The following is a 25,721-nucleotide window of genomic DNA, read 5'->3' on the forward strand; positions in this document are numbered from 1 at the left end:
TAGCGGGGAGCAACCCCACCGGTGTTGATAATGCTCGCATGAAGATTGAGAGTTTGGAAAAGGTCATAGGAAAACGAATATAAAAATACTAAGATGATTAATTTGTAACAACTATATCACATTTTTTTGTTGACAAACTAATAATTCAATCATTACAGGGAGCTATTATGCTGAGACACTAGCGTTAAATAACACAATTTAAAAAAAATAATGAAATAGCATAGTTTTTAAATGTTACGATTGAAAAACACAATATTCAAACTCGTTACGCATGAGAAAAAAGAAAAAACAATTAAAAATAATCTTTGAAGGTGCATTTTGATTATCATAAAAATATTTTTATGAAATGAATCTAATGACAACAATAAAGGTTATCAACATTCACTTGAGTATGCTACACTTACCTCCAAAAGACAATCAATAACTCAATTGTTTTTTTTTTTTTTTTGCAAATGTGGCCTATTTGGGTCATAATTGATACTTTTTTTGATGTAATTGTATTTATCTCATCAAAATCTTTCTAATGATATAAGTGGTGTCGTAATCGATGCTTTGGTGTCTCCAAAATGAAAAGACATCAAACATAGGTAATATGCCATAAGTTTCGTAAAAAATACACTTTGATCTTTGAACTTTAAAAATTATACAAGTTATGCAATTTCAGTATCTTAATATTTTTTCAAATCATTTTTATTATTTTTTAGTTTCTAGTTAAGAGATGAGAGAAAGAGAGGTTGTCGAATTCCAGTGGTAGAGAGAATAAAATGTTATTGTCACCTATTTAAACCACCAAAACAGACAATATTTATGTTAAATGATTTCATTTGATGAGAAAAGTTTATATTATGTGTTTTTTTACATTTAAAGTTTGTGAAAAAATATATCTGAGCTCAGGTTGATTTTTGAATTCGAGTTGATTTTGGTTTTTGGATGGTTTTTTATGTCATAAATAGGTTTATCACGATTTCTATGGTGTCCTATAGGTGCTTGAGGTAAAAAAAAAAAGTTGAAAAATAGGTTTTTGATTTAACAAAACTTAAATCCGAATATTTTAGCCACCATAGTGGCCGGAATTTGGGCAAATCAAATGATGCGTCGTGTGATATTTTTTCAAAAAACAATTAGAGTGGGCGATGCAAGCAAACAAAAATTAAAGGTCCAATCATGCACGCAAGCTAGGGTAGGCCTGCAAGAGGACCCTGACAAAATGAATCAAGTGGGTTGACTTGACTTGTCAGACTCAACAACATGTGGCCTTTAGGTTTTTTTACCTATTTTTTTCTATTTTTTTTAAATAATGATTTTGTTATGGTTTTTTCTCTAAATTTTTTTATTTTATTTTATTTGAAAAGTCTCTTTTAAATTATAATTATTTTTTTAGTTATGCATTGAAGTTTGAAGAGTTTTATTGATTCGTATATAATTTTTTTTATCTTTTGTATTGATGGGCTTTATTTTTAAAAAAAAAATTTTCAAATAATATTTCTAATATGTGTAGCCTTGCATGATTTTTTTTCCTTTTATTTTATTTGTTTCTCTATTTCTATTATTATTTTCTTAAATAAAATATTATTTTAATATACAAATATAACAAATACAACTGGGTAAATGTCATGTATTTCGAGATTAAATATCTTGATCTACACTTGTCTTTTAATGTTTTGAGTTTTAATTTTAGATATCGTTGATGACTTTTTATGTACTTATTTACACACATAATTCTTGATTTATTTGATTATATGTATGTATAAAAAATTTTATTTGAATTTGAATTTTTTATACTACAGAAATGCATTGAAAAAAATATCTATATACAATTTCTTTTATAAAAAATAAAAATATCTAACCTATAATAGAATACCAGCCACGTAAATAGGTTAAACAAACTACAAGCATGATGATAACGACTCTACAATAAATGGTGTTCAAAAAAAGAATTCATAATGGTTGAGTATCTTGACACGTTTAACATAAAGCAAGGAATTAAAAATAAATCAATATGAGAAAACAACACACAGTATGGGAATACAAAACCATCAATGTAATTCTCTGAATAAAAAGTAAGAAAGAAAAATGAGACCAAAAAAATTATGAATCTAGATGCGATATTTGTCGAGAGGGTCTTTGAAGAGGAGAGGTCCATGATACACTCTCCAAGCATAGTCATCGAAAGGAAACGAGCCAAATCTCCTTCCCGTCTTACATACACTCTGAATATTATCTTGTTCTTCATCTTCTCTGATTTCATCCTCGTTTGCATTAATTCCATCAGTAATCACTTTAGGAAGGAGGGGAGAGACTGTACTCTCCGAGGGAAGAGTAACTAGTAGTGACATCGATATGCATCTCGAGTTTTCACAATCTCCCAAGCATGCCTTTGGTCTTCCTCTTACTTTCTTCAATTTTCCATTGCTCCACACCTACCGTTCGTTCATGCCAAATGGGAAAAAAAACATATACACAACTGACTTCCTCAGATGGGCAGAAGCTGAGTCAATAAAAGATGATATTTTACTCGTAAATGTGTGTCAATTTATTAAAGTACACAGCGCAGATGGACGAGATCATGAGACATGTTCGCTGCATAAAGCGTGAACTGGTATTTTATTCATTAAGATCAGAGTGCCGAAAATAGCTTGCATCAATGGTAAACTCGTTAAGGTCATTAAAGGTCTAACTTAATTAAGCCCCCGGATAGGTTTCGCGTGGTCTGATTAGGTTCCTAGCTCCAAGCCTCCATATATACCCATACAAGCCTAATTGCTGACTTCCATTAGACATGTGTTTGGCATTATAATGGGTTTTACAGTTACAGTTTAGGAAAAAAAAATAGGTTTTAAAAAAATAGGTTTTAAAAAATATATTTAATTAATGTTGTGAAAAATATAAATAAACCATTTATATTTGAATTGAGCGGCCTCTGTAAGGAGCTCAAGCTGGTCCATTCCAACCCATCCCATGGGCCATGACATTTTGTTTTCTGGAGTCGTCGAAGCCTTTAGTAACGTGTTTTTGTCATAAAGTCCTGCCCCACAAGCCAGTCAGCATGTACGTGTAGCTCTGTGCTGCCTCCTAAAATTTATATTTTACATGCATTAAAGTAACATGGAGTAATTGGTCCAAGTAACTCCCATCATTGGCACAGAAATTCAAAATTACATGTTTAATGATGAAAGAGTTACCCAAAAGTTCGAGCCATCTGTTTGTTTTAACTTTGGAGCTTGCTTTAACTTATAAAGTATGGAGCACTTGGACCATTTACTTAGGGCATCCTCAAAGATAACCCGACCCATAATTTGGACCCAAAAACAAATGTAACCAGTAACAAATCACCTAAAATTTCTGAACCACTGCTGCTAATCTAGAATGTATATAAGGAGGTTAATTAAAGCTCACCTGAGCAATGTCGCCGACTGTAACCATAACTGAGTCCACCTGTGGCAGCACAGTAACCCAACCCGAATCCGTCAGCAGGGAATACTTCTGGCACCGAATTTGATACTGCAACCCGACTATGTAAGGATAAGACCCACCCGACAGACCAGGCCTGTCATCGTTTCCATCCAAACCACCATGTAAACATAACAATGAATAATTCCTGGTCGGATCCTCCTTTAGCGGATTCTCGAACCCCGCTCCATTTGAAAGCATTTGAATTACCTCTAACCCCACTTTCTCTAGAGCCCGAGTTAGCTCGCGCAGGGAAGCTAAAACCAACTCAGTTGAAACAGTGGAACACTCAGCGTCCAACCAAAACGACTCGCCGTTTCCATCTTCATCTCCTTCGAAACCCAGAGGCCAGTTTTTAGGAAAGTACGATTCTTTTTTATCTTTAGGGAGATCAAATAGAGAAACAGATTCCAACTCCGCTGAGGTCGCGAGTTTGGAAGGTATGTTGTGGTTTGTGAGTTGAAAGTAACCGCGTTGAGAGGATGCAGAGAATAGAAGGTCTTGAAGGTTTGGGTCAGAGAGAGAGATGAGAGGGAAAGACGTGGCAGGACTGGAACGGCGAGTGGGGAGGGAGAGAGTAGGGGGCAGGCGATGGAGGAGACGAGAGAGGATATCGGCAGATGCTGCTGAAGAGGCAAGTTGGCTGTTCGGCTGTGCTGATGGCGTTGGTGGCGGGGCTGCTGTCGTGCTGTCCATTTTTAACAGATGTTTTGTTTGCTCTTGAGCTGAGGAGGTCATGATATGGAGAACAGAAGATAAATGTTCGAATAATGTGCAGATGTGTTGTTTGCTTATATATGGATGTTGGTTGCATACCACGCCTCAGGTTTTTGTGTTATTTTTTTGAAGTTTGATGGTTGTTATTTTTTATAATATTTTTTATTTGAAAATATATTAAAATAAAATTATTTTATATTAAAACAATCTAAAAATATTAAAAATATATTAATTTAAAATAAAAAAATTAATTTTTTTTAAAAACGATTCTTAAACATAAAATTAAAAAATATCATCAAAACCAGAAAAGACAGCAGATCGATGTTGACATAACATGTTGGATATGGGGCCTATTTATGTTTTTGGTCCGATTAATTAAACAAGGTAGCGTACATATTTGGATGTGCTGCGTTTAATTCGTGATATTGGCAGATGATAATAATAATAATAATAATAATAATAATAATAAGGCTTGCATAAACGTAGCTGCATGAAACTAGTCAAAACTTAGGTTCGATCTTGTGACATACAGCCTTAGCCAACTGTTTAATTTGCCCATCGCACCTCATGTTTGAAAAATGAAACCCAGTCACAATCAAGGTGGGGTGCGAGTTAAGTCTTCAATTGGATTTTCATCGAATCGTTTCAAAGAGAGAGAAAAAATGAAAACCAATCACAGCTCATATCTCTACCCATCACACCTCGTGAAATGACAGTCATCGTTTGATCACTCCAACAAACCCGTGATCTTTTTTTATGGTGGTGGCAGGCTGTTGGCTTGTTGTGCGGAGAGCTGCGGGCCTCTGGTGGTAGCAGGTTCGGGGTACACGGGTACACTAAACTATTCTTTGCTGTTTGTTTATTGAAACGTACCATGTGTGTGTCGTAAATACCATAATATATAGTACTCGTGTGCCTACGACAGAGACATGCTCGTATGTAAAGTTTCATTATTAATAAATCAACTATATAATATCTCCCACCGAATGTCCAGATGAATCGACTGCATTGACATTGCAGAAGAGACACCGAATCATGGGCCGTGGCGTGGCCTTTTCTGCTGTCTCGGCCATGCCCATTTTGACTCCACTATCATTAGTCTGCTTGCTACCGCCATTAAGAAAGAAATTCCCCGAAAACAATGGAAAAGAAAGACCTCTCCCACGTGGAGGGTAAACATAGAACCGCCAAAGAAATTCAAAGCGCACGCGCCAAATAGAATGATCCTTGCAAGGTCCTCGGCTCCTCGCCCAATCCAATATCGATAGATCACAGTAAAAAAAAAAAATGAAATTTTTTTTGGAAGAGAGACTTGGACGTTTTATGGCTCAAGCAATGAAGGCTCGTACCCTGATGGCTTTAACATCAGCAACCATCACAAAGATCATTATCATCGCATCAATATTATTATAAAATAATATAAATTATATTTTAAAATTTTAGTTAATAGTTTAAAATTGTTAAATTAAATGATTTTTTTAATATAATATTAAAATTTTAATAATCAAGTGCTCACAAATTTAAATTTTATCACCCCCTTATTTATTTGATAAAAATCAAGTATAAAATAATATGGGAAATATATTAAACTAATATATTTTTTTAATTTTTTAAAATTATTTTTAATATTAATATATCAAAATAATTTAAAAATATAAAAAATATTTTTAAAATACAAAAATAAATATACTCTTGATGCTATCACGCCATCAAAAGATCCTTAACATCCCTCCTTCTTTTGCTTTCCCCCTTCTAAATGTTCATTTCATAAATATTGGCACTCAACTGGTCATATACATCGCTTGTTTCGTTTCTTGGAACATGCAAGGTGATGTGTCCAAGAAAAAGCTATTTAAATCTATAGATATTTTGTTTCTTGAACGATTTTTAAATATTAACATTAGTCTTAAGTTCAACCATTTATATGATGCTAGGGAGAGAGAAATAATAAATAATTAAATTATTTTTAATTTTAATATTTATTAAAATTATATCCGTTTATTTTAAAATAGTTTTATCGTTCTTCTTTACCACTTTTTGTCATAACTTGCACACAAATCAAGAGTTCAAGGATAGTTCCATCGTCGAAGAATAATTTTTTTCTTATCACATAAGAATTATCCATCGTCGAAGAATAATTCCATTCCACAATTCGTCTTCATTTAACTACTTTCATTCAATTTTACGATTACTTGGTGATGAAAAAAATAATAATTAACTAGTAAGATTATCCTTTGACATTGAATTTTGCTTTTAAAAAATCAGAGCATAATATATAAATTTTTTTAGTTCACGGAGAAATTAAGGTAATATTTAAGATTGTAAAAATTATTTTTTATTTAAAAATATATTAAAATAATATTTTTTTTTAATATTTTTTTAATATTAAAATTTAAAATAATACAAAAATAATTTTTAAACACAAGAAAAAGCACCGTGCAATTTACTACGTGGGAAAACCTCGCTTAACAAACTAGCAAACAAACCAACCAGTCATCAGCTCTGTATGACCGTTCATCTTTTAAAAAAATTCCGATGAAAACCCCCTGATCATCTCCGTCATATCCGTCGGTGCTTGATAATTTGAATTCGAAACGAAGAAAGAACAGCCCCCTCGTCGATCTACCATGTTTTCCAAACTCTTTCAAAAAAACACCGCACAACAACAGCCACCTTCACCACAGCAACAACCACCACCGCAACCGCAACCACCACCACCACGTGCAAAGGTACTGATTTCTTTTTTTACTTTTGCAATAGTTTCGGTTTCTAAACAACATTTTGTCTGATTTATCAAACCAATCCTTCGATTCATATATTAATCTCGTTAATCAAAGGAATGCTCACAAATTCAATTTTGAGCTATTCAGGATAATGGAATCAATGATTCATTTTTATGCTAATTTAATGAAATTCAGGATAATGTGTCAAAGGGAGGGTTGACACTGAAAGATATAAATCCACGGATTGCTCTACACTATGGGATCCCTTCCACTGCGTCTGTTTTAGCTTTTGATCACATTCAAAGCGTTTTAGCAATTGGAACACTGTGAGTCTACATTTTCTTTTTCTAATTCCTAACAAGCTCTGGACTATTTACCAGTTATTGCGCGACTTCCTTGCTTGATTTATTTCTATTAAATAAGTATGTTTATTGCTGTGTTATGAACTGGGAGTTTTGATTTATTGAATGGAATCGCTTGCATTTTCCGTATTTTTGATATCCAGTGATCGGCAGAGAAGCTGTAAAAGTTGAAGTGCAGGCATTAGAAAACATCAATACGAGGTTTCTTGATGATTTTTGTTTTTTTTGGTTCTTTAATTGGTGCAGGGATGGAAGAATAAAAGTGATCGGTGGTGATAACATCGAAGGACTTCTTGTTTCTCCAAAGATATTACCATTCAAATACTTAGAGGTTTGTAAGTTCAGATCTGGAGATGAGTTCGCATCTTTCTGTCCCTTTTCTCTCCTTGTCGTTTCATTTTGTTTGATGTGTTCGTAATTCTTCTTCTTCTTCTGTTTTTTTTTTTTTTTTTTTTTTTTGGGGGGGGGGGGGGTTGCATTTGCTTACTTGATTATTTAAAGCTCAAACCGAATTCCACATTCTATTTGGCATCCTTTTTTATTTTATTTATCAAATGTCAGAACACGTGTGGATTCACTTTTTTTTTTAATCTTTTGATAGTTTCTACAAAATCAAGGTATCCTAGTCAGCGTGTCAAGTGACAATGAGATTCAGGTATGGCTCCTGTAGCTATGCAAGATCTTCTTGTTAAAATCTTCTCTAGTACTAGTAATTATATAGCTTGTGTATTGAAAGGTTATCAATATTGGCAGGTTTGGGATTTAGAGCAAAGACAAATTGCTTCCACTTTACAATGGGACTCCAATATAACTGCATTCTCTGTTATTTTTGCCTCAAGTTACATGTATGAAATAGCGATACTTACTGCATTTCCATTTGGAATTTATTTATTTCCATCAAAGGCGTGTGAAATATTGTGCACTTCATTTAATTGTTGCTACCCATTAACACCGCAGGTATATTGGAGATGAGTATGGGATGGTGTATGTATTAAATTATGATGCCGAAGAAGTTAAACTTGTACCGATGCCATACCATGTTCCTGCAGACGTAGCAGAGGGTAATGATCTTATTCTGTATTGAGTTTGATAAGGTTTAGGCGAATGAATTCTTTTCAAACCTTTTTTGCATTAGTTTTTTAATTTACAGCTACTCTATCTTTTTTGAAGGATCACTTTTTGATTATTTTATTTTTGAATAGATGATTATGGTTTAACACAGCTACAAAGTGACTGGTGTTGAGTTAATTTTTGCCTGATTTTGTTGGCGTGACCTCCCTTCTTTATATCTCCATCTCTCTATACTTTGTGTGCTTTTACCTATTTATTTCTATTCTAACATGTATGCCAATTAGTGCCAGATGCATCTGGTATGTCATCACCTAAGAATCACTCTGTTGTAGGAGTTCTGCCCCAACCTTCTTCTCAAGGAAACAAGTAAGACAAGATTTGCTAGAAGTTCCCTCCCTCTTGTGTGTTTTTTTCCTTTCCTTTCTTTTAAAAATATAGGTTTTCTTCTCTTGAATCTCATTATGTTGAGATGGTCTTATTATTTATCTACCATGCACCAGCAGTTGACTCTTTTCTCGTCATAAATTATAATTATTTGCTTCTAGAGGCATGTGGACTGGACACTGGCCTCTGGACCATCTGTAAGGTTTGGTGACTTGGTAATTATGCTTGTGCTTTTATCAGCATATATGATGGAACATGTTTCTATAAATGTAGAATCAGACACTTGCACCATATGTCATGGAGATGGGTATGCTTTATTAAGATTAAATTAGTCTCCCTCTCTCCTAAGGTTCTGTGCATGTGTCTAATCACATGAGTTTTAGATCTTTATAAAATAAGGGCATAGCTGTATTATAATGCACATCTTATTCTTTGATGCTGTTCTCATGCATTTCAAATAATTTGTTTTGTTTCAGAGTGTTGATTGCATATGAGGATGGGTTGATGATTCTTTGGGATGTCTCTGAAGATAAAGTTGTTCTAGTTAAAGGGAACAAAGATATTGAATTGAAATGTGAAATAACAGCTGATGCTCACAAAGAAATAGGACACAAGCTTTCTGATGATAGATCAGACTATGAGCCATTGGAGAAAGAGATAGCTGCCCTCTGTTGGGCATCTACTGATGGGTCAGTTCTTGCTGTTGGTTATGTTGATGGAGATATATTGTTGTGGAACCTATCAAGCACTGCTTCTGCTACAGATAAGCATGCTGCAAAATCATCAAACGATGTTGTTAAGCTACAGTTATCCACAGGTGACAGAAGACTCCCTGTCATTGTTTTGCATTGGTCTTCACACAGACCGCATAATGAGTGCCGTGGCCAGCTCTTTATCTACGGCGGTGATGCAATTGGATCTGAAGAAGTTCTAACGGTTCGATTTCTAAATTAAGATTAATTTTTTTACAATTTGTTTTTTGTTCTTATATATATTTCTCATACTAATAGATGAAAAACTATCAAGGGGTCCTGTCTCACCCAACTGGGGATTTAAGAAACATTTCATGAATAATCTGAGATGGGAGCTTATTTATTTTATCCATAGAAGGAGAAAAAAATAGTTGCTTATTATATCATCAATACCTGAAGGCATATCTGAGATGAGGAATGCTATTTTTTGAATGAAAGTTAACTCATTGAATCAGAAGCTAAAAGTGGCTTAGCACTTGATACATCCTTTTTCACGAGTATGTTAGATTTTTGTCCAGTCATTATGGCATATCAGAGTTCACAAGAATTTTAGTGACTAAAAATCCAATAATCAGATCAACAATAGATCTGTCAGTCTTTCTTTTCAATGTTTAAGTCTAGATGGTGCACACTTTATAGTAACACATTTCTATGTTCTACAGATTTTGAGCCTTGATTGGTCTTCTGGAATAGAAAGTCTAAAATGCATTGGGCGTGTTGATCTTACTCTGAATGGTTCTTTTGCTGATATGGTTGTTTTACCTAGTGGTGGCTTGATGGGAACTTCAGGCACTTTGGTATTAACTAATCCAGGACAGCTGCACTTTTATAATGACGCTGGCTTGTCTTCCTCAACGTCCCTACAAGAGACAAGGAATTATGTTTCTTCAATGCAGTTCCCCATGGTTATACCTACTATCGAACCACAATTGACTGCAGCAAAATTTGGTCTGGTCTTTAGAGATGGCAAGTTCTCAAAGGCTCTCTCTGAGGTATTTTTTTTTTTAATCACAGCCCAGCAGCTATAAAATAGATTTCATTTGCTTGACAGGAAAAGGAAATGCAAAAACGAATTTAAAATCTTCTACCATTTTCCGTCACTTTTATGTGCGCAGCTGTTGAGAGTATAAATGGTTCCGACCAAAATATAACTTTTCCACAAGAAATGTTTGATTGGAATCCTTGTGCCTTGGGTAAACTAGTTTTTCTTTCTCAATTTTTTCTTCTTTTTTTATTAGGCAATTTCTGCTAGAAAACCTCAAGCAACACATTCTTCTGGAAATACAAATTGGCCTTTGACTGGTGGAGTTCCTAGCCATCTTCATGATGCTGAAAAATATCAGGTCGAGAGATTATATATAGCTGGTTACCAAGATGGAACTGTAAGAATATGGGATGCCACCTATCCAACATTTGCACTCATTTATGTTTTAGGACCGGAGGTTAGTACTTTCACAGTTTTGTGAGTTTCATTTTCAAATTCCATTGACATGCATCCCTTATTGAATTGAAATTGATAGTCAAGGACCCCAAATTTGTGTGATGCACAGGTCAAAGGTATCAATGTTGCTAATGTTAATGCATCAGTATCTGCTTTGGATTTTTGCTCCGCTACCTTATGTTTAGCTATTGGCAATGAGTGTGGTACGGTAAGAGTTGAATTTTTGTCAGTGATTCATTTATGACTACTGAAATTTAATGCTTTGGTAATTCTATTTCTCTTGGTGAGTGATGGTAAGAGTTGAATTTTTGTCAGTGATTCATTTATGACTACTGAAATTTAATGCCTTGGTAATTCTATTTCTCTTGGAGAGTGTGTAGGTTCGTCTATATAAGCTTGTATGTAGTGCTGATGAGATGATTTTGAAGTTTGTGACAGAAACTGAAAAAGAAGGTATCATCCTATATATACCTTTTATCTGCATCTTTCTCTATTTTATTTATTTATTTATTTATAAATTTGGTTTAAAAAATTTCAGAAAGGTCTAAGATGTATGGGTTTTAGAAATTGGTTGAGGTACTACTAATATTTAGATCATTATAGAGAAGCTAGTTTTAGACTCTAGATGGTTCTAAAATGTTTGACCTAATGCTAAAACTTGCAGTTTGACCTGTAAGTCTGGGATTTCCATTCTGAAATAAGCTTTTCACAGTGAAAGCAAGTGTTATTTCCCTGATAGTTGGAAGATAGACTTATTCTTCTTGCTCACTATTCTAAATGTTTATCTGCACTGTCAGCACAGCTTGGTTCATTAGAAGTTGATCCACCCCTGCTACATATTTCTATTTTAAGTCCACTTTTCTTCTTTGAAGAATTCATGGATAATTGTAGGGTTTTTTCTCTGAAGATTGAAACAGAGAATTTTATTTTATAAAGATTCCATTTTACTGACGAGTAACAGGTCTTACAACAAAATGGCACTATGCAGCTAATCCTCATAGAGAAAGATGGCGTGGTTTGAGTTTTTCATTCTCTTTTGATCAGATGCTGGTTTCAGTTTGAATGGATAGTCTAACGAGTAAAAGTGATTATTATTTTACTAATGCTGGAGAAAATGGACAGCATCTTTGTTTTTGCAATGATTGAAGTTCCTTTTTTTTTCAGTCTTTAGTTTAACATATAAGTTTCTGTGCAGTCTACACTCTGGACCAAGAGGATGGACCTCAATGTACAGCTGTATTTTCTTTCCTAAGTTCTCCTATATATGCATTGCAATTTGCAAATTCTGGAACCAGACTTGCTGTGGGATTTCATTGTGCCCGGGTGGGAATCATTTGCTTATTCTTTTCCCTCTTTGTTAATTGAAATGCCAAATTATCAACCTAATTAGTTTCGAGAGTTGATTTCTCAATTGGATGTTTCAGGTAGCAATGCTTGACACTAGTACATCATCTGTTTTATTTCTCACGGACAGTCTATCTGGCTCCAGTTTGCCTGTCAAGTCTCTGGCTGTGTTTTCAAATTGTATTGACTTAATAAATAATTCAGAAGACACTGGATCCACAATTGTGGAAGATCATGTAAGTTTGAAAGTGTTTGCTATGACCAAAGATGCCTGTATTGTTGTCATGGATGGAAACAATGGTGATATTCTCTGCTCCCAATCAATAAAATCTGCAACGGAACTTATGTCACCTTCAATATATATTATAGGCAAGTATTTTTTGCAACTGGGCAGAGAATAGTGTTTTTTGCTTCCAACAAATCGAATGAATTTCTGATTTTTTCTAAGCAGAGGGTGGCAGCTACATCTCTGAAATGTCTAGTGGAAAACATTTATCTGTTTCATCTCAGAAAAGTGACACTAAAAGTGAATCTGCCCCAGCTGCTTCTTGCAGTGAAAGTTCTCCACTTAAAGTTGACCACGAGGCCTCTGCTACAGCAGCCCACTTTAAGCAGAGAGAAGAAAATTTTCTTCTTTTGTTTTGTTGTGAGGATGCATTGCATTTGCATTCTTTGAATGAGGTGCCCTTTTCTGTAAGTCTTTGGTTTCACCATCTGTACCTCCACTTTCCATTTAGTAAAGCCCTCTTATTCTAGGTGGACAGTGATCCTATTCGAAAGGTAAATCTCATGAAACCATGCTGTTGGAGTACACCATTCAAGAAGGACGATAAAGAGTGTGGGATCATTTTACTCTATCAGACCGGAGAGATTGAAATTAGGTAAAGCACTCGTTGTACTTCTCTTGTTTAATTGATGTTGCAAATTTTCATTTGCTTTTTAAGTTTTCTATAACTCTTATTTAGTAAATCTTTCGTGTAGAAGCTAATTTTATGTTAGACAGATCTTTGCCAGATCTTGAAGTGGTTGTAGAAAGCTCTTTAATGTCAATCCTAAGGTGGAACTTCAAGACTAATATGGAGAAGACAATATGTCCATCTGAAAATGCTCAGATTATTCTGGTTAGATTTTTTATTGCATTTTTTATTCGGACGGAGAAAATATTTTCATTGTGTTATATTACCAGCAAAAATTCCTGATTTAGGAACCTTTGAATCACATAGTTTTTTCTTTTGCCATCTTCTGCTAATTTGAAGAATGAAACTCTCACAATTCACTGAGTCATAATTCAAATGTTATCTTTCATAAATCACCAATGACAAAAATACCGATCAATATTTATTCCTATTAATTTAACTTGGAAGTATGTTGGGAAAAAGACGACTCCAAGCAAAAAAAAAAATCCAATGAGGTGTGATGTAGAATCAGCAAGTTAAATGTTACAAAAATTTTACTTATGATTAAAGCAGAATTTTAAAGCAATTTTGTAGCTTTTTTATTCTTGTCAAAAAGATATTTCTAACCAAATATATCTAGGACTTTTATTTGAGTAAAAAGTAAAAAAAATAACCTAAATTCATTTGCAAAAGTTATATACCAAATGGAACCTTAGATTTGGTAGATCTGCTAGTGAAAGTTCGTTGACAACTTGCATGAAACATGCTGATATGATGCACCCTTGCCTATCTGATACATTCTGCAGGAATGAATTGCAAAGTATTCTCTCCTTCTACCTCCTTTTTTTTTGTCAGAGGAGGAGTCGTGTTTGTGAACAATTGGTCTAGAGTGAGAGATCTATACCTAATGTTGGCAACATGGACTCCATGGAAACTATAACTATGAGATAATCCTGGAAAATTAAGTTTAAAATGCAAAATATTCTTCTCTATAGAAGAATCTTAGGTGCTTTGAAATGAGATGTGTATGGTTTAAGTTAACTGAGATAGATCTTGGAATGACTGGTGAAAGGTGCAACAACCACATTAATGGGCAGGGAAGACAAGTTTAGAAGCAGGTATGGTATGGTTTTAATAATTAGCCGAGGACATATTTCATTTTTTGGTTATTTTAATATCTTGGCATGAATAGGTCTTTACCAAACTGGAACATGATTGTGCGTTTCATACTGGCCCAAGAAGAGTTGAGTGACACTTGAGATGAAGCAGAGTATTTCTTTTTAAATGGAATATCATAAACCCCAGAAATTACAGATTCTTCCAGCCTATAATAAAGACAAAATCGACCACAATTCTTTCATTTCATCTCAATATTTTCGTCTCCTTCCATTCAAGATTTCCTTCTTGAAGCCTTGTCTTTATATTGGCAATGAGCAATGCTTATTGGTGTATGGACTGGGAGATAAATTTCGATTAAGTCAATGGAGATAGTTGAGATTGATCAGACTGTTGCTGATGCTCATATAGGTTAAGGAGGAAGGAAACATAGGCTTGAATGATTTAGTGACAAATGATGCATAACATTCAAACGAATTGGAGCAGCTCCTGATAACTAAGATGATGGAAACAAAAAAAAAGCATTCAAACTAATATACTGCAGTTCCATTTCATGTTTTCAGATTTTGGGGCATTATTCGGATCTTGTTTGTTGTTTTTGTTTATTGATCTTATATGACTTGCATCTAGTCTTTACTTTTGACTACTTTGCCATGATTATTGTACTATTATAAATTCACCTATTTAGAACTTTTTAATGATGTAAGCTTAGCGATCCAAAATAAAATTTAGTTCACTTTGTGTTAGATGTCGATATTTTATGCCCCACCAATCTCTTTTCAGCTTCTACCATAGTTTTGGCATTTTATATCTAACTTGGATTGGTGGTTTTCTTCTCTTTTTTTGTTTTATAGGTGAATGGATGTGAATTTGCTGCTATATCGCTTTTGGCCTCTGAAAACCACTTCAGGTCTCTCTCTCTTTTCCACACCCTTATATGTGGATGTGTTATTTCTGTTTACCTATGACCTGGAACCTTGATTGAAAAGACAGTTTACAATTTTACAAAAATCTGGCAATTTTAGGATTCCAGAGTCATTGCCTTGCCTTCATGATAAACTACTTACAGCTGCTGCTGATGCCACAATCAGTTTATCTCCCAATCAGAAGATAACACGGGTTGGAGTTATGTTTCAGGCTTTCTGTATTTTTCCCCAAAAAAACTTTAGGGCATGATGCTAATAACTTTTGTGGCTGCAGGGTGCTTCCTCTGGTATTTTAGGTGGTTTGATTAAGGGTTTCCCAGGGAGCAAGGCAGAGCACCATGTAGATCTTCTTGAAGTTTGTAAGAATGATTTTGCTCATTTAGAGAGCATATTTTCCAGCCCTCCTTTCTTAAAGCCTTCTATCGACCATGTGGATGGCCAAAAAGTTGTGGAGCTTAGCATAGGTTTTGTATCCCCTTGCTCTAAGAATCTCTATTTCCTTACCTGGTCTTTTTCCTGACTCTGCTTCTGTTTGCTGCAGATGACATTGATATTGATGAACCTCTATTTGTCTCACCTTCATCTGAAACGAAGAAGAATGATACTAAAGGCATACCCCAAATCTTCTTATACTTTGGCAGACTTACTAATTCATGCTAACCGTTCTTCTTGTTGCGCTGCAGATAAGGGAACAGAAAGGGAAAGATTATTTGAAGGTGCAAGTACTGATTCACAGCCAAAGCTCAGAACAGCCGATGAAATTAAGGCTAAATATAGGAAGGGGGTAATTCAACATGAAAGGTTAAAATGCTGATGTCTTGTGGATTATCTATTTTTTGACATGGTAGTTTATGTTTGCAGGATGCCTCTGCTGCAGCTGCACATGCAAAGGAGAAGCTCATACAACGCCAGGAAAAACTTGAGGTAGTAATAGAACTAGTTTTGGTTCCCTTTTATGAACTCATTGGATGAATCTCCTGGAAGAATTTTTGTTGCCTTTAAGGCTCAATATTTTGAAATTATGCCCTCGTTATAAGGTTGCAATCTCGACAGCAAGTCATTATATACCAAACTGAGATTAACAATTGGGGACCCCTTGACCTGACAATTTGGGCCCCCTTTTAAGAACTATCCATGAATTGTTATGGCCCCCGTTGCACCTAAACTAATAAAACGATACCTGTAATACAGTTTATTAGTGCCACCCTTTTTGATAACCATCTGGTAGTGGCTGCAATCTTAACCTTACCAAATGGTATCTCCTATTCGAACTAAATTCTTGGAAACTTCATACATCGAGGTCAGCATTTATTTATTTTTTAGTAGTCTCTCATTGAATGTTAAGACAATTGTTATTAAATTGATTTTAGGTACGATAGTGGACTTAAATGCATGCCTTTCTTTTCTTTTTTCCTAACTAATTGTGATGTGGTATTACAGGTAAAATTTCTGGTTAAATTACTTTGTTCTGGGGATATTTAGTCTTAATTTCGAAGTTTAATCTATTGCTTTGACGACATTTAAAGAATTACATCAGGAATAGCACAAACAAGACAATTAGAAACATGCAGTTTGATAACCTAAAAGCATTTATGAACTTGCGGATTTAGTAGCTTAAGGAGGCCTATTATATCAACCACATATTGATCAACTCTCTTCAAATTGTAAGAATACACGCTGGAGAAATTCTTGTAGTGATTAGCTTTAGCCTAACTTTTCTTTTCTCGTTTATATTATTCACAACAGAGGCTCAGTGAGCGTACAGCGGAGCTGCAAAGAGGGGCCGAAAACTTTGCATCAATGGCAAATGAACTTGCCAAGCAAATGGAGAAACGCAAATGGTGGAACATATGATAATGGCTTCCCTGAAAGCGCATCGTTGACCATGCATATCCTGAATCAACTATTAACGTTTTCGGATGGCCCCATCAGTACCAGGTTTCTTCTTTGCATATTTTGATGATTGATTCTTTAATCGTTTAGATGTCCTCCATTCGTGTATATTATGATTAGTCAAAGCAACTCGTTTATATATTTTGTTTTTTTTCTTTTCACATCGTATGTTCTTTTCATCTGCTGGAATGAGCAAGTTGATGACCACGTATTATTATATCACTAACCCTACCCTTGACATTTGAACACGGTTAAAGTCTGCGCCGCGCCTCTTCGACCATTAGGGATCCACGTTTACTCCGAGTATTAAAAGAAGAAATAATGAAGTTGAGAACGTTTCGTTCCATTGGAGTTCCCATATTATATTTGATTAATTACTCGAGTGGTTTTTGGTACTCTTTGGGACCCCTTGCATGTTTTGCCAAAATGGGATTCTGGAGGCAAGCTCATGGGTGGGAAAGGAATGGTAAATTACTTTTGTAGGGTGGTCTGAACCCGTTTAATATTATACTTTACCCTTTAAATTATTGAGGTTGAGGTAAAATAAAGTTCACTGTCAAGTATCCAAAAACAACAAATTAACAAAATTAGAAAGAGACAAGAGAAATATATTGCTTCAAAGTTTGACGTTTAGACATGGGCGGTATTGGGTTTGCGTATCTAATTTGTTTATATATAAACCTGTTTTGGTTAAAATAGAAAGAATGTTATTATATAGGATTTTAATTATAGTCGTTTTTAGAAATGGTGCAGGAGTAACCATTGATATGAAGAAGATAAAATCTATCACCCATTAAAAATTATAAAAATATCTCTATCTAGAATTTATATTTTTTTTAATTGTATTTATTTCTAGTTACTAGACGAGTTTCATTTATGATGGGGTAAGGTATACGTACAACAACGCAACTAGTTCCGAACTTTGAGTTGCTTGAAAAATTAACGATCTTCTCATTTCTTCTTATCAGCTTTCCCTACCTGAGGCATATGCAGCGTGAAAAGTTTACTTGACCCAAGTGGTCGGAGAAGCAAGAACAAACTGAAAAGTGTAATGAACACACACAAGTTATTAGCAAACTCTTTATAATCGAGTAGTGGCCTGCGGGTTCTTTCCCTACACGGGCCGGAGAATAGCCATGGCGTGAAGCAGATGACAGAACGAATCATGGAAAGGACTTCATTAACATTGAAAAGTATCCTAAAACAATTCTCAATTTAATAAATTAAGTTATTTGTTGAGATTTTAAAATATAATTTATATTATTTTTTGATATAATTTTTTCAAATAAAAACTTTTTCAATTTAAAATTTATATAGATTCATATTATCTTGTGCATAATTTTTATCATATAAATAAAAATAACTTGTGATTATTTCATTATTAAAATTATAATATCATATAACAAAAAATAAAAAAACTATGTTAATCTAACAACAAGAAAGGTCTGAAAATGAGAATAGATGAATTGACTTGTAAGATGATGATTGACACAACTAGCTATGTATAATCAACATTTCAGATTTGACCACGTCAGTCTGGTTTCTCCTTTCACGCTAGTGATGTTCCACTCTCCACGGGAAGAAAAGAAAACCACACGGTGGGTCAATGTCCATGTTTCGTTTTCACACACCACTACACATTTCCCAAATACCCAATTAGAGGCAGCTTAGGTAATAGGATATCTCGATTCAAATCTTGCGGGGATGACTCAGAATTCGAAGATGGGGAGGAATGTGTTCCTCGTATAGTCCAAAATCTATTATGGAAAAAAAAAAACAACAACTAAAACCTAACTAGAACGTGCGGTGATTTCTGTTCATATATTTTATATTTTTTATGATTTAAATATATTTATATAAAAAAATTATTGTAAAATATTTTCAATAAAAGATATCTTACACCCATCTTGTATGGTCTATTCTGTATAAAAATATATTTAGAAATATTTTTCAAAATATTTTTTGTTTTAAAATATATTAAAAAATTATTTTTATATTAAAAAATTAAAATAATCTGAAAATATAAAAAAATTAATTTTAAATAAAAAATATAAAAAAATAATTTTAAAAACAAAATACAAAAACATACCGCCCTAAAGCTTTTACCAGAGAAGCACAGGACAGCAACACGGTTACATTCACAAGTGTGTGTGTGTGTGTGTGTGTACACATACATGGACACACCAAAAAAAGAGAGAGGACAAGCAACAAGAAGCACAAGTTGAGAATTTTATTGCTGGCAGTGGAGGAGAGAAGCCCTTGTGTTATCCCTTCATCTACTTTGCAAATTTTGTACCTTTTCTTTTCACTTTTTATATAGGCTTCAATTCTTCTGTTTTCTTACATGAACTGAGATAGCAAGAACTGAATACACTTGCATTCTCTGCTTCTTGGTCTTCAATGGCTAGCTGGGTTTTATCAGAATGTGGCCTAAGACCCCTTCCTAGAATCTATCCTCAAAGCAGAACCGGCTTAACATCAAAAAGTACAAACCTTTTAAAGATTAGACAGTCACCAGATTCCAAAAGTTGCAATCTTGGTTCTCCTTTCAAGGTCTCAAGTTGTTCAAGACAAAGAAACTGGGCGTTAAATGTTGCTGTTCCGGTTAGTGTTCCAGTATGTGAAGAGGAAGACAAAGAAAGAGAAAGCGTTAATGGTGCTAATGAACAGGAAGGTGGATTTTTTGACCCTGGTGCACCACCACCTTTCAAATTATCTGATATAAGAGCTGCTATACCAAAGCATTGTTGGGTTAAAAATCCATGGATATCAATGAGCTATGTTGTGAGAGATGTTGCTGTGGTTTTTGGATTGGCTGCTATTGCTGCTTACTTCAACAATTGGGTTGTTTGGCCACTTTACTGGTTTGCTCAGGGGACCATGTTCTGGGCCCTCTTTGTTCTTGGCCATGATTGGTAAATTCATATGTTTTTTCGTTTATTGAGCTTGAATTTTTATTTCTTTCTATAGGAAATGTTATGGCCATTTTATTTTATTTTTCTAACACTGGATTTGCAGCTTTCCTTGTGTTCTGGTGCTGCATTTGAGGTGCCTATTTATTTGTTTCTAACATTGACTGCGTTTCTCTATAATTATGCAGTGGTCATGGGAGCTTCTCAAATAATCCAAAGCTTAATAGTGTAGTGGGTCATCTCCTTCATTCTTCAATCCTTGTCCCTTATCATGGATGGTATGTTGCTGCGATACCTGCTAAATTTCAAGTATTTTATTTTCCTGTTTAGTTTTTAGCAATTTAGTATTTACCTATTCAATACAATCTGGTATACTCATATACTTGCAATTTTGATAATTATTTCAGGAGAATTAGCCACAGAACCCACCATCAAAACCATGGACATGTTGAGAATGATGAATCTTGGCATCCGGTGAGTTTTTGTGAATATTGACCTCTTAGTTTCAAGTAATATTGTTTCAATTCTTTCAAACTCGGAACTCATTGATGTATACTATTTGTTATTGTAGTTGCCTGAGAAAATTTACAGGAGTTTGGATAATGTCACAAGAAAATTGAGATTCACTTTGCCTTTCCCTATGCTTGCCTACCCTGTCTATCTGGTGAGCCTTTTGCGTCTTGGTTAGCCAAATCCAGTAATTAACTTTAGGAGATAATTTTTTTTAATAGATTGATGACTGTTATGTGATGCGGGTTTCAATGACCATACAGTGGAGTAGAAGTCCAGGAAAGAAGGGCTCTCATTTCCATCCAGACAGTGATTTGTTTGTCCCAAATGAGAGGAAAGATGTCATTACCTCAACCGCCTGTTGGACTGCAATGGCAGCATTGCTTGTTTGTTTATCCTTTGTAATGGGTCCTTTCCAAGTGCTTAAACTCTATGGCATTCCCTACTGGGTAGGTTTAGCTCTTGGGTTTCATGTATCTCGTTGCCATTTGTTAGAATTGCTACAAGTCAATTATTCTTTAGTGCTTATGTTCATACTTTTGAATTTGCCTATAAATGCAGACTTTTGTTATGTGGTTGGACCTGGTCACTTATTTGCATCACCATGGTCATGATGAGAAACTTCCTTGGTATCGTGGAAAGGTAGGAAGACGAGTCTCCTTAGCCTTTGGTCTTACATTTCTTATCAACATCTGGTCATTTTTCTTCTCCTACCAAGTTGTCTATTTTTCCTCGAGATATACAAGTTCAGTGGGGTTAAATTATCTGAGCTAACCTCTAATACTTTCTGGCTGTCAATAGGAATGGAGCTATCTGAGGGGAGGCCTTACAACACTTGACCGTGACTATGGATGGATCAACAACATCCACCATGATATTGGGACCCATGTGATTCACCACCTCTTCCCTCAAATCCCACACTACCACTTAGTTGAAGCAGTAAGTGGCGTTATGGTTTGCACCTTAATTGTTGTTGTGTTTCTTTAGGGGTCCACTTTCTTCTGCTTGTAATGATTGTTCATTTTGATCTTTTACAGACAGAAGCAGCTAAGCCTGTACTCGGGAAGTATTACCGCGAACCAAGGAAATCTGAACCTCTTCCATTTCACTTGTTGGGAACACTTGTAAGAAGCATGAAACAAGATCACTATGTTAGTAATACTGGAGATGTTTTATATTATCGAACAGACCCCGAGCTCCGTGGACCAGAGAAAACAGAGTGAAGAAACCAAAGCTTCTGGGCATCGCAAGGGAAGCCTACCAAGCCAGGATTCTATAATATCAAGTCCTTTAACTTCTGACAATTAGGCAGCATTGTCCTCAGCCATTGGGACATCCATTCATTCTGCCACGCGTTTTTTTTCTTTTCTTCTTTCTTATTTGATAAGAGGTGTCGCAGATGGTAAATCTCAGCCACTGCAACATGGACACAAGAAGTTTACTATATTTGTGACGTCATTGTAATAGAAAATCGACATCTTTGGCTTCTCTCCTCTTATTTTTTATGTTGATAGGTCTATGCGGTTGTGTATGTACTATGTAGTATGCGGGCGTTGTTTTTATATATATTATCAATTTATAATAAAATCTTATAAAAATAAAGGAAAAACACAAAAAAATATAAAATAATAAACATAAATTCAATATATATATATATATATATATATATAAAGTTTGTGTGTTGAATAGATAAAAATATCATTAAATAAAATCGCATGAAAACAAAAAACAATAAATTTATTTTCAACAAATCAATATGTATATTAATTGTCGGAAAATTATGTGTGTTTTTTAGAATGTATGTGAACTACAATATATATGATCATTGTAAAAAAAATCTTATTAAAATGGATGAAAATACCATTAAAAACTATACAAAAACACAGATAATAAATTTAAATTAAAAAGAACTAAAAAAATAATCATAATAATTACCAAAAGATTGTGTTTTTTTATGATAAATATAATAAAATATCACCAAATTTTCAGAAAATATTATTACCTCAAATATCATGACATTTAGGAAAAAAATATATTGTTTGTTATATTTGAAAAAAAAGAACAATTTTCTAAAATAAAATAAAAAATAGGAATCACCCTTGCAACGGGGAAGCATTAGCTATTAAATAAGAAAAGGAGAAGAAAGGAAAAAAAGGCAAAACTCAAGGTCGTAATGACAACCATGAAGAGGTGGGGGCGGCGGCGCTTGTCAAGTGGAAATCAAAGTTTGTGGTATTGAGATTGATGACTCCGTGACAAAAACCACAACGAAACTCTTGGAGGAAACCCTGATGTGCGGCTCAACTTGAGGTTGAGAATGTGGTTACGTTCGGTCGAGAATTTGTAAGGAGTTTAGTGCTATGATTAATTATCTAGTTAATTCCTTTCTGTTTGAAAAGAAAATTTCCATTTTTTTCTCCGTTTTTCTTAGATTTAGTTCGAGTTGTTAATGGGCATGGATGGAAGGACCCTGGATGATCAATAAATGAAAATATAGGGTCTTGTGTGATCAATATTGGGTTTGTGACTGATTTTCAAAACTCGTGGGTCTATGAATGTATTACAAAAAAACCTACATAGTTAAAGTGATGACAACCATTTCCACCGTAATTAAAGAGTTTTAAATTTGATTTTTTTTATTAAAATTTGATTTTTTAAAAAATATATATATTTTTAGTATTTTTAAATTTTAAAAAATAAAAAACATATTATTTTAATTTTTTTAAAATAAAAAATATTTTAAAAAAACAATTTCCCACACTATCTTTATTACCTTGGTAGCATCTTATAGATATTCTGAAATGTTTGGATAATACATTAAAATACACTTCCGAGGAGCTGCCTCGTGGTTTAAAAGCTTGGATTTCCATCTCAGACCCGACCCGTGCTCCATCCATATTCAACTAGATAACTCCATAGAATGAGATGATGGTAATACCGGCATATTGCAGATCAGGTTCCTAGTGACGCGGTCAGGAGTGGTTTCTTTTTCCTTGTGGCCAATCAATAGCGTACAGAATGTACGGCATTCATAAAGGACACTATTCGTGATCGATCCTTATTAATGCCATCCGAGCCGCAGATACCACTACTAACATCAACACCGTGAGGTTTGAGGAGAGAGAGAGCTTCACTAACGTTTTCAGGCTTAATCCCTCCCGCCAAGAGCCATCCGTTCTTGCTTTTGATAGGTGGTAATTCAAACCCCGTCCAGTTAAATCCTTTGCCACTACAAACAGGATCATAAGTTTATTCGAGGAAGAAATCTTAAACAAGATTGGCAATGCCAAAGAAAACGATAGTGGGAGTGTGAGTCACGTATATGCAGGATCTGTAAATAAAAATTTTAGGCAAATTGAGAGGTCTAGATGCAAATTGAGGTTTTATAGATCATCCTGCACACAATCTACTGGGTTTTGCTCATGGTGGACCATGGAAAACTATTCAGTTCCTGAGCGTGGAGTTCATTGAATATAATGCATCAAATGAATTAGTACCAGAATTCTATATTTTTAAACCTCAATATTGATGGGCAACGGAGTATATGGAGATGATGGATGTGCTATACATGAAGGTAAATCATTTTCTTACCTGCCACCTGTTGCGCTATCCACAAGAATCCAATCAACCAAAGAACATTCTTCATCTGAAATTTGATTTAGAAGGTTTCCATTCTCATTTGCATGGAGAACATACACGATTCGATTTTTTCCCATTAAATCATGAAAAGCTGCCCGTGAACCTTTCCCGTGAAGCTGAATAATAGAATATCAAAGTCAGAAACCAAAATGATATACTACACACGAAGTAGTCAAAAGTCCAAAACAAATACCTGCACGAACTCAAGGTCTGCTGCATCCGCGGCTCTCAATATTGTGTCCGCATCATCATCCACAAACACCCCTACCGGTGCTGCTTCATATTCTCTTGCAACTTTCGAAATTTCCTTTGCAACTGAAAGTGAAATGGAGCGTTTTGAGTTGGGCGAAAGAATCATCCCAATAAAATTAGCACCAACTTCAGCTGCCATCGAAGCATCTCGAACTGAGGTAATCCCGCACATTTTAACTAAAGGACACTTATTTTCATGTTCTTCATGAGTAAAGGCCCCTTTCTTTGGTGGGGTGGAAATGCAATTAACCTTACTCCTTGAATGGGATGTAATTATCGAGAAGTTCAGTTCACTCCCAACCAGACCTGCAAATACTCAGCATTCTCGACTCTTTAAATATACAATATCAAAATCTCATCTAGACATTCAAAAAGAACATGCATAAGAGTTATTTATCTTGCATATATAATGCACCGGAGACATGGATTGGGGTTTAATCTTTTGTCTGTTGAGGTAAATGGGGTTCTAATTGGAACGGGCGGAAACAAAGGAATGTTATATTCTAAAATAACAGAGGACGGAAACTACCATGAACATGGCTTCTCTGCAAGTTGACAAATTTTAGCTGCAAGTGACCTCCGGTAGTCAACCCTGTCAATAAAGACCAAAGATCATTGAAAAACCGGAAGACTTCATAATCTTTATTCCAAAAAAAATTGCATTTACAATGCTCAGTTCATTAAAAACCAAACAGAATGTTGTGCTTTAAACTAGTATGATGGATGGATAGTTCAGACTTGCATCATTGTGAAGCACAATGCACAGTGAAATTTTAAATTATGCCTCCAGCCTAACTTCCTTTCCATTTATCAACGAAGTTTAACAACCTAGTTGATGTCATGAAATAGAAAAAGAACTTTCACTTCGTAATGAAACATATCATCTCTCAGAGGAGATTCAGCGAACAGTTAATGTGCATTGTAAGTTAATCACGTGAAAACAAAGACGTATGAGAGACAGAGACCTGCGAGCATGTTTTTGTCAACAATTTCGATTTGTGTTGCGGCGGTGCTAAAAGCTTTTCTGTAATGGAGAGAAAAATCCAAGGCCAGGACGAACAGGTTTTTCCGAATTCAATTGTATTAGGAGCGTGTGTTTGTGACTTTGGGCTAGGTGAGCTTGAAATAGGCCCCCGCTTGAATTTCGGAGATATTTTGATTTTTTTATGGATTAGAAAAGCGAGTTGAATGCCTCTCTTTTTTTTCATGATATTATTGTGTTTTTTATTTAATGTATTTTTTATTTAATTTAATGAATACAATTTTTTTAAATGAAATTATAGTTTTTATAAAAAAAATATGTTATGATTATTAAAATAATTTAAAAAATATT

The 25,721-nt window shown here is 34.5% G+C and overlaps 4 protein-coding genes across 8 annotated transcripts; 2 read left to right on the forward strand and 2 right to left on the reverse strand.

The window, feature by feature from the left end:
* Positions 1-1,971: 1,971 nt before the first annotated feature.
* On the reverse strand, positions 1,972-4,222 carry LOC133704513 (gibberellin 2-beta-dioxygenase 1). Its single transcript, XM_062129352.1, has 2 exons — positions 3,397-4,222; positions 1,972-2,420 (listed from the first exon to the last, which is right to left on the reverse strand). The coding sequence occupies exons 1-2, from the start codon at positions 4,186-4,188 to the stop codon at positions 2,097-2,099; spliced, it is 1,116 nt and encodes a 371-aa protein (XP_061985336.1). The 5' UTR covers positions 4,189-4,222; the 3' UTR covers positions 1,972-2,096.
* Positions 4,223-6,618: 2,396 nt separating this feature from the next.
* On the forward strand, positions 6,619-18,329 carry LOC133705464 (uncharacterized). 5 transcript variants are annotated; one of them, XM_062130693.1, is made up of 25 exons: positions 6,619-6,896; positions 7,086-7,216; positions 7,499-7,583; positions 7,854-7,907; positions 8,006-8,097; positions 8,210-8,313; positions 8,608-8,689; positions 9,184-9,643; positions 10,122-10,451; positions 10,698-10,901; positions 11,010-11,108; positions 11,281-11,353; positions 12,096-12,223; positions 12,325-12,613; positions 12,696-12,925; positions 13,001-13,125; positions 13,248-13,365; positions 15,111-15,166; positions 15,282-15,381; positions 15,457-15,646; positions 15,724-15,792; positions 15,866-15,966; positions 16,044-16,106; positions 16,929-17,120; positions 18,044-18,329. In XM_062130693.1, the coding sequence occupies exons 1-24, from the start codon at positions 6,795-6,797 to the stop codon at positions 17,034-17,036; spliced, it is 3,393 nt and encodes a 1,130-aa protein (XP_061986677.1). In that variant the 5' UTR covers positions 6,619-6,794; the 3' UTR covers positions 17,037-17,120; positions 18,044-18,329. The 5 variants fall into 5 exon arrangements, with proteins under 5 accessions (XP_061986677.1, XP_061986680.1, XP_061986681.1 ...); XM_062130696.1 differs by having other exon boundaries at positions 15,282-15,375; XM_062130697.1 differs by having other exon boundaries at positions 8,614-8,689.
* Positions 18,330-19,218: 889 nt separating this feature from the next.
* Positions 19,219-21,985, forward strand: LOC133704228 (omega-3 fatty acid desaturase, chloroplastic). Its single transcript, XM_062129005.1, has 8 exons — positions 19,219-19,990; positions 20,176-20,265; positions 20,395-20,461; positions 20,559-20,651; positions 20,761-20,946; positions 21,059-21,139; positions 21,299-21,436; positions 21,535-21,985. Exons 1-8 carry the CDS (start codon positions 19,476-19,478, stop codon positions 21,718-21,720), a joined length of 1,356 nt encoding a protein of 451 aa, XP_061984989.1. The 5' UTR covers positions 19,219-19,475; the 3' UTR covers positions 21,721-21,985.
* Positions 21,986-23,234: 1,249 nt separating this feature from the next.
* LOC133704908 (N-(5'-phosphoribosyl)anthranilate isomerase 1, chloroplastic-like) lies at positions 23,235-25,552 on the reverse strand. Its single transcript, XM_062129966.1, has 5 exons — positions 25,354-25,552; positions 24,918-24,980; positions 24,330-24,694; positions 24,089-24,252; positions 23,235-23,726 (listed from the first exon to the last, which is right to left on the reverse strand). Exons 1-5 carry the CDS (start codon positions 25,361-25,363, stop codon positions 23,501-23,503), a joined length of 828 nt encoding a protein of 275 aa, XP_061985950.1. The 5' UTR covers positions 25,364-25,552; the 3' UTR covers positions 23,235-23,500.
* Between the last annotated feature and the right edge of the window lie 169 nt (positions 25,553-25,721).

Source organism: Populus nigra, chromosome 10 (genome assembly GCF_951802175.1).
Source record: "Populus nigra chromosome 10, ddPopNigr1.1, whole genome shotgun sequence".
NCBI lineage: Eukaryota > Viridiplantae > Streptophyta > Magnoliopsida > Malpighiales > Salicaceae > Populus > Populus nigra.

Coding starts and splice junctions, on each gene's coding strand:
- LOC133704908 (XM_062129966.1), bottom strand. Junction 24,253..24,329: donor CAGACCTTGAGTTCGTGCAG/GTATTTGTTTTG, acceptor TCTATTATTCAG/CTTCACGGGAAAGGTTCACG. Junction 23,727..24,088: donor GATAGCGCAACAGGTGGCAG/GTAAGAAAATGA, acceptor TCCTGTTTGTAG/TGGCAAAGGATTTAACTGGA.
- LOC133705464 (XM_062130693.1), top strand. CDS start 6,795: ATGTTTTCCAAACTCTTTCAAAAAAACACCGCACAACAACAGCCACCT. Junction 8,690..9,183: donor CCTTCTTCTCAAGGAAACAA/GTAAGACAAGAT, acceptor GTTTTGTTTCAG/AGTGTTGATTGCATATGAGG. Junction 15,793..15,865: donor GAAGAAGAATGATACTAAAG/GCATACCCCAAA, acceptor GTTGCGCTGCAG/ATAAGGGAACAGAAAGGGAA.
- LOC133704513 (XM_062129352.1), bottom strand. CDS start 4,188: ATGACCTCCTCAGCTCAAGAGCAAACAAAACATCTGTTAAAAATGGAC. Junction 2,421..3,396: donor CAGTCGGCGACATTGCTCAG/GTGAGCTTTAAT, acceptor AACGAACGGTAG/GTGTGGAGCAATGGAAAATT.
- LOC133704228 (XM_062129005.1), top strand. CDS start 19,476: ATGGCTAGCTGGGTTTTATCAGAATGTGGCCTAAGACCCCTTCCTAGA. Junction 20,652..20,760: donor TTGCCTACCCTGTCTATCTG/GTGAGCCTTTTG, acceptor ATGACCATACAG/TGGAGTAGAAGTCCAGGAAA. Junction 21,437..21,534: donor ACTACCACTTAGTTGAAGCA/GTAAGTGGCGTT, acceptor GATCTTTTACAG/ACAGAAGCAGCTAAGCCTGT.